General features: G+C 39.1%; 1 protein-coding gene across 11 annotated transcripts in view; it reads left to right on the top strand.

Moving 5' to 3' along the window:
* Nucleotides 1–13,725, top strand: part of MAPKAP1 (MAPK associated protein 1) — a 244,863-nt gene that overhangs the window by 16,920 nt on the left and 214,218 nt on the right. For 7 of the 11 annotated variants that reach the window (XM_064579504.1, XM_064579505.1, XM_064579496.1 and 4 more), the window contains exon 2: nt 12,596–12,923. The exons of 1 other annotated variant lie outside the window; for it this stretch is intronic. In XM_064579504.1, coding sequence (XP_064435574.1) covers nt 12,665–12,923 — 259 coding nt within the window. In that variant the 5' untranslated portion in view covers nt 12,596–12,664. Of the gene's footprint in view, nt 1–3,091; nt 3,162–4,459; nt 4,492–12,595; nt 12,924–13,725 lie in introns of all 11 variants that reach the window. 3 more of the 11 variants (XM_064579497.1, XM_064579500.1, XM_064579498.1) reach the window with 2 other exon arrangements.

The following is a 13,725-nucleotide window of genomic DNA, read 5'->3' as shown; positions in this document are numbered from 1 at the left end:
CTGGTCTGTGGGATTCATTGGGGAGGTTTCCTAGAAGAATTGACCATTTTGAGCTGGATTTTCAAGAAAGAGTAGGAGGTAGCCAGATGAAGCAGGGTGGATAGGCTTCAGATTAAGCTTGATGGGGCACGACTTGTATTTGTTGTAGTAATTTGGGCTTTGATTTTCCTTAGGGTATGTTAAAATTCCAGTAAACAGATACTGGGAGTTGAACTTGTTTAGTACCTGAGAAGATTTGAGCATAGATTGTATAGTTTAGGCTCAGTATCAATGAAACTGTTCCAAGGGGGTTGGAAATTACCACAAATTTAGTGGCTGCATATAGCATATCACAGCAGGGTTTCTCAACCTTGGCGTCATTGATATTGACCTTTTTGGGGGGTGTAATTCTTTGTCATGGGTGCTGTTGTGTGCATTGTAAGATGTTTAGCAGCATCCCTGGCATTTATCCACTAGATGCTAACAGTGTGACAGCCAAAAATATCTCCAGACATTGCCAAATGTCCCCTGGGGAGCAAAATTGCCTTCTAGTTGAGAACCACCACGTTAGAACCACTGCATTATTGTTGGGGTCTAGAGATTCCTGCCTTTAGCAACTTTACAAATGACTGGGGGAGAGAGAGAGATCAGTAACTACATTTCTGATTCTAGAATTGGATCAAAAAGTTTGAAATTGGCAGTTCCTTATACATGATACTCATATAACTAACTGTATTGAAGGTAGAAATAAAGTGCTTTTAAAACAGTTTTGGACCCTGCAAATTGGAGAAGAGTTCACAGAGGATGAGATTGTTGAGTTACGCTTCGACAAATAAGGTTTGTAATGGAGAGCGGCACATTCAAGGGGATTATCATTACCGAAGGCTGACAAATTGTGTTCAGAGAGTTCTGGGAGTTGCCTGCTGGGGAGAAGGGGCAGGTGAGTAAAATTGGGTTGTAGAGAGCCTTAAATGTATATGAAGGCAAAGGGGTCTAGGCTGTTTTCCTGCACTATTTTCATTTCTCTTGCATAACAAATAACCACAAACTTAATGGTTTAGAACAATACAAATTTATTCTCTTAGTGGGTTGGGCATCATGGCTTCATCTTGGGTTTTCTACTGAGGGTCTCAAAGAAAGGATATTAAGCTGTCAGGTGGCTCCAGCCTCATCTGGAGGCTCGACTAGGGAAAGATTTCTTTCCAAGCTCCTTCAGATTGTTGGTGGAATTCATTTCCTTGTGGCTATATGACTAAGGTCCTCATTTTCTTGCTACCTGTTGACTGGGGCTACTCTCAACTCCTATAGGCTATTCTCAGGTCCTTGCCATATATTGTTCCATAACTTGGCTGTTTGCTTCTTTGAGGTCAGCAGGAAATTCTCTCTGAAATTTTCAGTTATCTAGGATGGAGTCTTATATAACAGGAAGTAATCAAGGGTATAACTTCCCCCACACCTCCCCCCAACACTTTTGCTATATACTCTTTCAGCTAGGTTTTATCCACGGTAAAGGGGTGGGCATGACATAATTGCATGGATATCAAGACAAAAATTTCTGGAGCCATCTTAGAATTCTGACTACCATACACAACTTTTAGCTCCTTGAAGGCAATGACCAAGTCTTTTTTCATTTTTTGTTCAGCCTTAAATCTCTGGTGCTTGGCACATAGTAAGTGCTTTATAAATATTTGTCAAATGAATAAAATCAGTGAATGTGAATGAGTATTTGGTAGACAGTTGAGTGCTGTTTATGGTTTCAGCTCCTATATTGGCAATTTCACATTGGGAAGCAGCCTAGTTTCTCTGGCATTATTCATTTCTTCACTCTAAATAAAACTGTAAACATTTTTACCTGAAGTATTAAAGTAAAACCTAAAATTATTTGTTTATTTTTACAAGCATCAAATCCATTATGTCAGTGAGACAACACCCACTGGAAAAATAATTTAGGGCTACATTGCAACAAACTAGCAGATTTCTTTTAAGATTTTATTTATTTATTTGAGAGAGAGGGAGAAAGAGCACAGAGGGAGAGGAAGAGGCAGACTCCCCGCTGAGCTGGAAGCCTGACATGGGGCTCCATCCCAGGACCCCGAGATCGTGACCTGAGCTGAAGGCAGACGCTTAACCAGCTGAGCCACCCAGGCGCCCCAAACTAGCAGATTTCTTGTAACAGCCAAAAATGTTGGCGTATTTGGAGTTTTGAGGGTGGTGGGTGGGTAGGTTGTCTGAGGTTTCACATCTATTGCTAGCTGTTAAACATTTCAAAACACTTTGAAAATACTGATTGTTTTATAATAGCTGCATAAGAACAGGGATTTTATTCTAACTTGTGCTTACAACTTTTTTTTTTTTTAAGATTTTTATTTATTTCTTAGCGAGCGAGAGAGAAACAGCATGAGAGGGGAGAGGGTCAGAGGGAGAAGCAGGCTCCCCGCTGAGCCGGGAGCCCAATGCGGGTCGGGACTCGATCCCAGGACCCTGGGATCATGACCTGAGCCGAAGGCAGACGCTTAACCATCTGAGCCACCCAGGCGCCACTTACAACTTTATATATAGTTTGGTGTTATTAGTAATTATAGTTGTTCTTTTTTTTTTAAGATTTCATTTTTACGTAATCTCTACACTCAACGTGGGGCTCAAACTTCCAAGCCCAAGATCAGGAGTCACATGCTGTACTGACTGAACCAGCCAGGAGCCCCTACAGTCGTTCTTCATACTAGTCATAGGGAACATTTGTTGAGCAAAATTTAGATCTTGAGTTGTCCATTGATAAAATGCCATTTTATCTTCACAAAATCAGATATTTCTGATATCCAGTGTTTCTCCACTAGACCTTGCTGTTTAGACTGGGTTTATGAGAATCCCAGTATGTGCCAGGGAGTACTAGAAGCCAAAAGTAAACATGGCACATGTTCCTAGACTATCAATTTTAGTGATATATTCAAAGGTAAAACTTTTTTCCTGTTAAATACAGGTGCAGTATATTATATGATAGAATGGAAACTATGAATGAACTCTAAAAATAAATTTCTTATAGCATGTTGCTTTAGATGACTCCTCCTAGCTTCTCTCATACCTTGATTCCTGGTCACTCTCCTCTGCCCTTCAGGTGTGTTCGTGGACAAGTTTGAGAGGCACTATACTGTACCAGGCTCCCTTTAACTGGATCTTGGCAGATGGTAAGATTCAGAGACATTTCAGGTGGAGGTTAGTGGTACAAGAAAAATCAAGGGTCAGGGTCCAAAGGAGACATTTTACAGGAGGGAAAACCTGGTCTCCTGGTAGGTTGGTGGGGGTCTGGCTTGTCCCAGATGGCCTCAGTCATTCATTAGGAGACCTTAGCAGGATAGCTGGAATGACGGACAACTGAGCCTCTCTAAGTGGTCTGTTATCCCAGCGTCCTTTTTTTTTTATTTTTTCCCCAAGCTTCTTTCAGTGATTCACATGTGTTCCAAAGAAAGTGACAGCAGAAATTTGCAAGGTCTCTTGAGGCTGAGCTTCAGAAGTTACTTCCATTACATTCTGTTGATCAGAGTAAATTACAATGTGAGGCCAGATTCAAGGGGTGGGGAAATAGACTCCTCCTCTTGACAGGAGGAGCTGTAAAGACTGGCCTTTAAAAAACCCACCATGTGATCTTGGACAAGTTACTTAGTTTCTTTAAGCCTTAATTTTTTTAATCTATAAAATGGGGATGATATTAATACCTACCTCTTGGGGTGGTTGTAAGGATGAAATATGTTGTTACCTGAAAGTACAGCTGATAATAAGAGTTCAGGAACATCATCTGTTACTGTTCTTGTGTGTGTCTGCCTAATGAAAGCCTGGTCATCCCTGGGACCTTCTTCCTTCCTAAAGCCTCTGTAACTTTCTTGTCTCTTGGAAAACAGACTTAGTGTCTCATTTGATGGTTAGTATGTATTGCCTTATGTTACGTTTATATATGTATACAGCATAGCTCATCTGCTGAAGTTTGTAAGCCTCTGGAAGGTGCAGGCCAATGTTCATATAATTTTTTGTAGGATTCCCAGTGCCTAGCTCTCAATGATGTTTAGTGAATGAATCTCCATATTATTTAAAAGAAGATACAAGCATTTCTTTTCTGTTATTTTGAGTCTAGCAAGTACTTTTCTGAAAGGAAAAACTCTCCAGCTATAGAAGCTCACTATTTACTGTCTAATAAAATTAGGCATATTCACATTGAGATTTTAATTGTTGAAAGGAACAAAAAATTTGATTTTTGCTGGTCTAAAAAATAAATGAAGATTTAATTTAAAGTTATATTAGAGTTAGAAAAAGATTTAAAAACAATAAAGTATGTTTTATTTTACTGGTCATTTCAGTGATTTTCAAATTCCAGGAGGTATGAGTTCTGAACTTTACTAGATAAAAAGATGCTCAAATCTTAGTAAAGGGGTCTGTTGGTTTTTATACATGAAAGACTTTGTATATAGTAAAAAGGCTTTTGTTTTTCTAGGTTATGGTCATTCCTTGCTGTGCAAAAGAAATGTGAGTGCTTCTGTAACACTCTTAAGGAATCCTGTATAGGAATCAGGTTTGACTTGAAGTTAATGCTAATAGCATGAAGTCGGGGTACAGTGAGGAAAGGTAAAAAAAAAAAAATCTCGCATCTGCTGTTACATGTTGTTAACTCCCTCAGCAGACGTTAAATCATTTCAAGCACAATAATAGTGTGGGAGGTAAATTAACTAACCATTAACAATCTTATAAATACACAATTAACATGCCAGCATTTATATGACACATTGATGGGGCAGCAGTAATTTTTGATTGGGAGTTTGCAGACCTTGGAGAAGCCTCAGGCTGTTGCTTATTCAGACAAGTTTTCACAGATTGCAGGTAAGGGGGCTTGAAGTCTGTCTGGCAGAAGGAAGTAGGTGTATAGAGTGCTTTGAAAATCTAGGAAGGGGAATTTCCTTTTAATCACTGGCTGAATGCGAGCATTTTAAGTCATGTTTAATACCTATCTCAGGTCCTTAGGGAGTGAGGAAGTATAGGGAGGGCTCATTTGCTCATGCTTGGGTTATTTAAAGAAACAGAATATTTCAGTTATGGACTTTGTTTGCAACTGAAGTTGCATGAATCTCTAAGGGTTTTAAAAAGATACAAGATGCTTACACCTAACTTGGAATTTAAAGTAAACCTTTCCTCTGTGGTTTCAGGTCAACAAGTAGGTGATCTCTGAAGTTTCTTTCTTGTGTAAAATTTTGTGACTTTTATTTTTGAACAACCATTGTATGCATTGCTTATTTCTTGCTATTGTATAAATCACAGTTGCATGAGTTGAGGGGAGGCTAAGGGTCTGGTCTACTGCATAACACATTTACTGTATTACATCTTCCACAAAGACCCTTGACAGAAATTTCTCTCAGGACCCAGAACCCAAAGAACTCAACCACATGATCTTTCAAAATCTCATTTATTATGACTGTTGCAATTCTTTGTTCCTTTTTGTTTTGGGAGGCTGTATAATGCATTCCTCAGACTTATTCGCTGTCTAGCTTTGGCAGGTTTTTTATTTGCTTCAGTTTTTTCATCTGTAAAATGGGGACAAAAATACTATCTCATAGAGTTATTTTGAAAATTATGAATTAATCCATCTAAAAAAGAAAGAGCAAGTCTAGCTTTTGTAATAAATAAAGTTAGTTATTATAATTGCTTTTAGCTTCTGAGATTCTGCAGTCTTCCTGTGGCAAATGTACAAGATCTTATAACATTCATCCAGAGTTACTTACCCTTTGCCACTTTTCTCATTTACTTTTTTACTATGTTGTATCTTATGTTCTTCTATAAGCCATTGCAAACAAAGTTTGGAGAGTGTATGTGTATGAAGCTATTATTAAAAATATACTTGTATTAAGACTTGATACCATTAAAAATTTACTCCCCTGTGTAGGGCATATTCCAAGTTAACACAGGCAAGTTACATGGTTATTAATGCATACAAATTGTTATGTAAAGTGGGAATAGCATCTAAATTGCACCTGGAACAACACTTAGCACATAGTAGGAACTTAATAAATATTTGTTGAACAAATGAATGAAGTATAAAAGGAGACCCACCCAGTACATTAAAAATGACTGTGTGTCACTTTGGGATATCTCATGTCCTCCCACTCTGTGTGGATGTCCTTTTTGCTTTCATTTTTGTAAAACAAATCTCTATGCTTTGAAAGGAACCTGTAGTTGAAAAGTAGGAGAATCTGTGGAAAGTAGGGCATCTTGGAGAACAGACCTCCTAGAGGCTGAAATTGTTTATCCAGGTAACCTAAAGGTATATAAAAAGGACCAGTTATCTCCAAGTCAAGAATTGGTAACATCCAGGGTCGCCTGGATGGCTCAGTTAATTAAGCGTCTGCCTTCGGCTCAGGTCATGATCCCAGTGTCCTGGGATCAAGCCCCGCATTGGGCTCCCCGCTCCATGGGAAGCCTGCTTCTCCCTCTCCCACTCCCTCTGCTTGTGTTCCTTCTCTCCCTGTGTCTTTCTCTGTCAAATAAATAAAATCTTAAAAAAAAAAAAAAAAGAATTGGTAACATCCAGGGAAGTCTTGTTCAAGGCCCAAAGAAACAGTATTTGTAAAAATGTAAAGTAGCATTTCTAAACCATGTTCTGTGAATCTCTCTCTCTTTTTTTAAGATTTTATTTGGGAGAGACAGAGATAGTGAGAGAGAGCACAAGCAGGAAGGAAAGGGAGAAGCAGGCTCTCTGCTCAGCAGGGGCTCGACTTGGGGGCTTGATCCCAGGACAACTGGGATCATGACCTGATCCTAAGGCAGACGCTTAACTAACTAACTGAGCCACCCGGGCACCCCCTGTGAATCTCTTATACATTGATATGTGTTAGTGTTCCTGGAGGAAAAAATGATTAAGGATCAGATAAGTTTGGGATTTGGGATATATTGCATTGTGAGATTCCCCACTCTTGGAGATTCACAGTATACATTAGTAGTTTGTTTTTTTTAAGATTTTATTTATTTATTTGACAGAGAGAGAGAGACAGTGAGAGAGGGAACACAAGCAGAGGGAGTGGGAGAGGGAGAAACAGGCCTCCCGCCTAGCAGGGAGCCTGATGCAGGGCTCAGTCCCAGGACCCTGGGATCATGACCTGAGCTGAAGGCAGACGCTTAACGACTGAGCCACGCAGGTGCCCCACATTAGTAGTTTAAAAGCATTGAGAAGTCTGTAATTAAACAGCAAGAAGAAAACTTATTTAATTTTGTTTAATGTGGCATTTCCTAGACATTTTTTTAAAATTTAATTTTAAAAGATTGTATTAATATATAACAAAATTTACCATTTTAACCATTTTTAAGAGTATAGTTCAGTGACATTACGTATATTCACATTGTGCAACCATTGCCACCATCAGTCTCCAGAACTTTTTCATCTTTCCAAACTTAAACATACTTATTATATATATATATATTTTAAAGATTTTATTTATTTATTTGAGAGAGAGAGAATGAGAGACAGAGAGCATGAGAAGGAGGAAGGTCAGAGGGAGAAGCAGACTCCCTGCTGAGCAGGGAGCCCGATGCGGTACTCCATCCCGGGACTCCAGGATCATGACCTGAGCCGAAAGCAGTCGCTTAACCAACTGAGCCACCCAGGCGCCCTAAACATACTTATTATAAATACTCCGCATTCCCCTCTCCCTCTAGCCCCTGGCATCCGCCATTCTACTTTCTGTCTCTATGAATTTGACTACTCTAGGTGCCTCATATAAGTGGAATCATACAATATTTGTCTTTTTGTGACTTACTTCATTGAGCATAATCTCCTCAGGGTTCATCCATGTTGTGGCATGTGTCAGAATTTTCTTCCTTTTTAAGGCTATTGTATGTATATACCACATTTTGTTTATCCATTCTCTACCAGGTATTGTCAATGACTGTGTAGTATTCTGTTACATGTGTGTGTCATGATACACTCCTCACTGATGGATGTATATGTTACTTTTAGATTTTCAGTATAATAAACAATCCTGAGATATATATTTTTGCATAGTTATCTCCTAAAGGCAAATCCTACAAGTAGGGTTTCCCAAAAGGTACTCATTATACTTTGATAGATGATACCACATTACCCTCTAAAAAGTCTCAATTTTCATTCCTTTTTACAGTGCATGAGAGGCCTCCTTTCTCTGAACCCTGCCAACATTATGTTTTAAAAATCTTTGATCTTTACACAACTGATTAGAGAGAATAACTTGTTTTCATCTGTGTTTGGAATATCTTTGTCCTAGAAATCGAATCTACCTTCAAATGATAATTTGCTGCTCTTAAAGTGATTTAAGACATCCTTTTGGTTTTGAAAAGTAGTGTTGGGATAAATTGATAGTGTTCCAAGGTGACAGGTTTTTTTTTTTTTAAGGATTTTATTTATTTATTAGAGAGAGAGGCTTGATCCCAGGACCCTGGGATCATGACCTGTGCTGAAGGCAGACACTTAACCCACTGAGCCACCCAGGTGACAGTTTTGAAAGGCATATTGAAGAGAAGCTCTTGTATCTGTATTAATGGAAAAAAGGCAATCCTTTCTTTATAATCACACTACACAAGACATGCTCATAGATGACTTATCTCTACAACAAAATTATATAGTCTTTGGAAGTCAGACAGCAACTCTTACCGAATTTCTGCCATGCGTAAGATGCTTTGTTGCCAGAAGGGATGTGGTGGTGTGTCTCCTGTCCCTGTGGAACTTACAGCCTAAATCCTCAAGTACATGTCATGGGAGGTGGAAGGCATATTTCCCAGGGCACACTTCTTGGAATTCCCTATCAGAATTGGTATTGAATAATATTTGTTGAGTGAATCATTCAGAATCCTCATTGCATGAAGTCATAGTATACCAATAGAGAAATTGTCTGCTCCTGTTGGGGATTTGGGGGCCTCTGTTCTACGAGGATAAAGTTAGGGACTTGGTGTGTGCCTTCAGAAGTATTTGTCCATAACTCTTTTCTTCATAAGAGGTGATGGAGCAGATCTATTTTCCTAAAGAAAAAAAAAATATATATAAATACATACATACATACATACATATATATCTATGTGTATATACACACACACGCATATGTATATTCTGTTGAGGGTACTTAAGTATACTTTTGTTTCTTTGCCCTTCGCCATTTGACTTGTTGGTGCCAGAACACCCATTAAATGTGTTGGTTCTCACTGAAGCCCTTGTTTTTTGCAAGGGAGAGTTATTCAGTATGAAATTGAAAGCACCTGTCCCCTCTGTTAGCGCCTAGTTGCCTTACTGTCCTGGGGGAGACCCAGTGATTGCTATGAGGGTGTTGGCGGTTTTGACCATCTGTGATGCTATGATTTTGTTACAAAACAAATATTCTCATTTATAAGTAATTCCATGATTGTATACATCTCTTTGTGGTTTTATAAGTAATTCTTATTTTTACAAGTGAAATTTAAATGCTCCCCTTTAATTCTGTAATGTTTTCTGATTAATACACTTAAAATGGTAGGCTGACATTAAAATTTCTGAGACTTCGAGGAATCTCATTATATTAGGAAATACACTAGGACTGTATTAGGTTATAAACTATTTTAAAAAAAGATTTATTTATTTATTTGTCAGAGAGAGCAAGCACAAGCAGGGGGAGCAGCAGGCAGAGGAAGAAGCAGACTCCCCGCTGAGCAAGGAGCCCGATGCAGACATAATCCCACGACCCTGGGATCATGGCCTGAGCCGAAGGCAGATGTTTAACCAACTGAGCCACCCAGGCTTCCCTAGGTTATAAACTTTTTGATTCAGGGGTGCCTTACCTTGGCATTTCCCATTAGCCTCAGTGTAAAATTACTCAGTAAATATATTTGAAGGAAAAAATGAAGATTAGTGTAATTCATTTGATTAGAGATGTTCCTCAGTTAAACTTTCCCTTAATCTCAGTATCTTTAAGAGTACCAAGTGATGTCAGTAGAATGTTACTAGACAAAAAATTTTAAAAGCTCTGTTGGTTGGGCACCTGGGTGGCTCAGTTGGTTAAGCGACTGCCTTCAGCTCGGGTCATGATCCTGGAGTCCCGGGATTGAGTCCCACATCGGGCTCCCTGCTCAGCAGGGAGTCTGCTTCTCCCTCTGACCCTCCCCCCTCTCATGCTCTCTCTATCTCATTGTCTCTCTCAAATAAATAAATAAAATCTTTAAAAGAAAATAAATAAATAAATAAATAAATAAAAGCTCTGTTGGTTATAATGATTTATTAAGTAGATTTACCCCTATGTTCCATTTCTAGAAGAAACAAATGACAAGAAAGTCTGGTGTTGTAGGCCTTTCTAAAAATAAATACCTTCTAGGGACTGCCCAGCTTTCATGTTCCTTGCATCTCATAATGATTTTAAAGGAGGAAGGTGACTCAGGTGACCTGTAGAGTCCTCTCTCAGAAAGGAAGCACACATTTATTTTACATGCTGTGCACTTACTAAAGAAGGATGAATGTTGATATATTTTAGGATTACATTAAACAATTGAAGGCTGAAGTTAGTGATTATTTTCACCATCATCATTGTTATTCTTTTTTTTTTTTACTGAGACTTTCTTTTTTTTTTTTTATTCTTATGTTAATCCCCATCATTAGTTTTTGATGTAGTGTTCCATGATTCATTGTTTGTGCACAACACCCAGTGCTCCATGCAGAATGTGCCCTCCTCCATACCCACCACCAGGCTAACCCATCCTCCCACCCCCCTTCCCTCTAGAACCCTCAGTTTGTTTTTCAGAGTCCATCGTCTCTCACATCATTGTTATTCTTAATACAGCTAATATTTAATTATGTGGCAGGTGCTCTTTTGAGCACTTTCCCTACATTATCTTCTATATCCTCTCATTCCTGGAGTCCCATTTTATTAATGAAGAAAGAAAACAGGCTCAAAGAGGTTAAGATTATTTTGACCAAAATCACATAGCCAGCAAGTGGTAGGGTCAGGATTTGAACCCATTTCTACCTGTCGGTCCTTATCCTGACCAGTGTACTCTAATACCGTAGTCCCCCTTCATCTGCAGAGGGTGAGTTCCAAGACCCATAGTGGATGCCTGAAAAACCATGGATGGTACCAAACCCCATGTGTACTATTGTTTCTCCTACACATACATAGCTATGATAAAATTTAATTTTTGAATTAGACACAGTAAGATTAACAACAACAAAAATAAAACAGAACAATTATAACAATATACTGGAATAAAAGTTACATGAATGTGGTCTCAGAATATCTTATTGTACCGTAATCGACCTTCTTGTGATGATGTGAGATGATAAAATGCCTACGTGATGAGACAAGTGAGGTGAATGACATCGGTATTGTGACATAGCATTAGGCTACTAATATATATATTTTTTTAGATTTTATTTATTTGACAGAGAGAAAGCCCAAGCGGGGTGGGGGGTGGCAGAGGGAAAGGGAGAAGCAGGCTCCCCACTGACCAGGGAGCCTGATTCAGGACTTGATCCCAGGACCCTAGGATCATGACCTGAGCTAAAGCAGACGCTTAACCAACTGAGCCACCCAGGTGCCCCTGGTTACTATTATTGACCTTCTGAGGACACATCAGAAGGAGGATCATCTGCTGTTGGACCTCTGTTGATCACGAGTAACTGAACCTGCAGAAATTGAAACCACAGATGAGGGGAGACTACCATGTTTTCTTTTTTGAATATTCCCATTTAACTGAGGAGATACCATCTTGTTCCCAGAATAAACATCATTTTAGTTTCAACAGGATTCAGGAAGCAGTTCTTACAATGAGGTTTCTAAAATAAGAAATTAATTTGGTAGCAGGGAAGTTTGATTAATAAAGTTTACTTTAAAAGCACAATACTGGGGCGCCTGGGTGGCTCAGTCGGTTAAGCATCCTACACTTGATTTCAGCTCAGGTCATTGTCTCAGGGTCCTGAGATCGAGCCTGTGCTGGGCTCTGCACTGGGTGTGGATCCTGCTTGGGATTCTCTCTCTCCCTCTGCCCCACCCTGCCCCCCTAAAATTAAATGAAATAAAATAAAAGCACCATACTATCTTAAACCAGAAGAAAGGAAAATGTATTTATTGAACAAAATTACTTTGGTGGTTCATTTTTTTTTTTAATTCCTAGTAACTCAAAGTATTGTCTGTGTTCTTTTAGTTACCTCACAGCCATATGATAAAGAGGGGGGAATGTAAATGAAAGAAATGCAGTTTCATACTTTAGCAGATAATTTGAGGAAAATACGACTTGTCCCCCCGTGACCTTATAAAGTATTGAGGAGACTGCATGGGAATGAAGGGAGAAAGAAAGGAAAATTTATTGTTTTAAAAGTAATTATGTGCTTTGAGTGGCCTAAGGAGTCACTATTATTTGTATTGCAAGAGAGGAAGCCATCCTCTCGGATACCATGGAGATCTCATTGACTAGAGCTGTAGCCCCTAGTGCTTATAAGGATTTCCTTTCAGCCTAGACTTAATCCTTGTAAGCTCCTAGGTACAAGGATAAATGTTGATTTTCAAGGTAGCATTTTACTAATTTGAATTTGTTTGAAAAATGATTCAGTCATTTTCTTCCTTATTCTTAAATATTGCTGTGTACATCATGTTTCTAGGGAGGTGAGCACGTGAAACAATATGAAGAGGAGAAAATAGCCTTTTAAGGAAATTGGCCCACAGAAAGGATGGCCTTCTTGGACAATCCAACTATCATTCTAGCTCATATTCGACAGTCACATGTGACCAGTGATGACACAGGAATGTGTGAGATGGTTCTCATTGATCATGATGTTGACCTAGAGAAGATTCATCCTCCTTCAATGCCTGGAGACAGTGGGTCAGAAATTCAGGGAAGCAATGGCGAGACTCAAGGCTATGTATATGCCCAGTCAGTCGATATTACCTCAAGTTGGGACTTTGGTATTAGAAGACGCTCAAATACAGGTAAACATTGCCTTTTAGTCATGTCTTCTGAACTGTAAATCAGTCAATAATCTTACAGAATAATGCATAATGTTGGAATAGGTTTAATGGGGAAAGTTTCTGTGTATTAACAGGAACGTGAATGTATTACAGTAAGAGCGAGTCTAAACAACATCTCCCTCTCCATGACTGAATGGAGAGCGCCTCTGGAATGATGCTATCAGAAGGAGGTAGAAGACGAATAGATGAAACAGGTGGCTATGAGAGGCATGTTGGATGTTCTGTTTCTAAAAAGTCCTCATGTAGAAAGGGAAGTAGACTTATTTTGAGTATCTTCACAGAGCAACATTAGTCCCAGTGGGTAGACTACCTGGGTGGCAGGTTTCAGGTTGACATAATAAAGAACCTTTAATACAGAGAGCTGACCAGCCAAGGAGTGCCGCTGCTGGAGCCATTTCTTGGCCCTGGAGGGCTTATGGGGGGCTAGGAGGGATTGGAGGTAAATAGCTGAATATTTGTTAGGGCTGCTTTTAATAGAAATTCCTACATTGGGTGTGAGACTAGAAAAGATGCCCCTGTTTTTTTATATATTATCTTTATTTTCTTAAGTTGATCTCTACCCTTTGATCTTTGTGGCTTGAAAAAGCTAAACTTTGGTACGTACATATTCAGTCATTAGCTTTTGAAAGCTTATCATTGCCCATTTTCCAGCTTACGTGTTTTGGAAACCTTTCAAGGGGAATGGGATGAACCAAGGCCTTTACTTAGATAAATTATTTAGAATATGTAATGTAGTTCTAATATGACAGGGTGTGCTAGGAGG

Source organism: Mirounga angustirostris, unplaced genomic scaffold (genome assembly GCF_029215605.1).
Source record: "Mirounga angustirostris isolate CCGP_5_RB_7025 unplaced genomic scaffold, mMirAng1.0.hap1 SCAF_15, whole genome shotgun sequence".
In the NCBI taxonomy this organism is placed as follows: Eukaryota; Metazoa; Chordata; class Mammalia; order Carnivora; family Phocidae; genus Mirounga; species Mirounga angustirostris.
The sequence above is the reverse complement of the archived record's forward strand: the minus strand, read 5'-3'. Positions and strand labels throughout refer to the sequence as shown.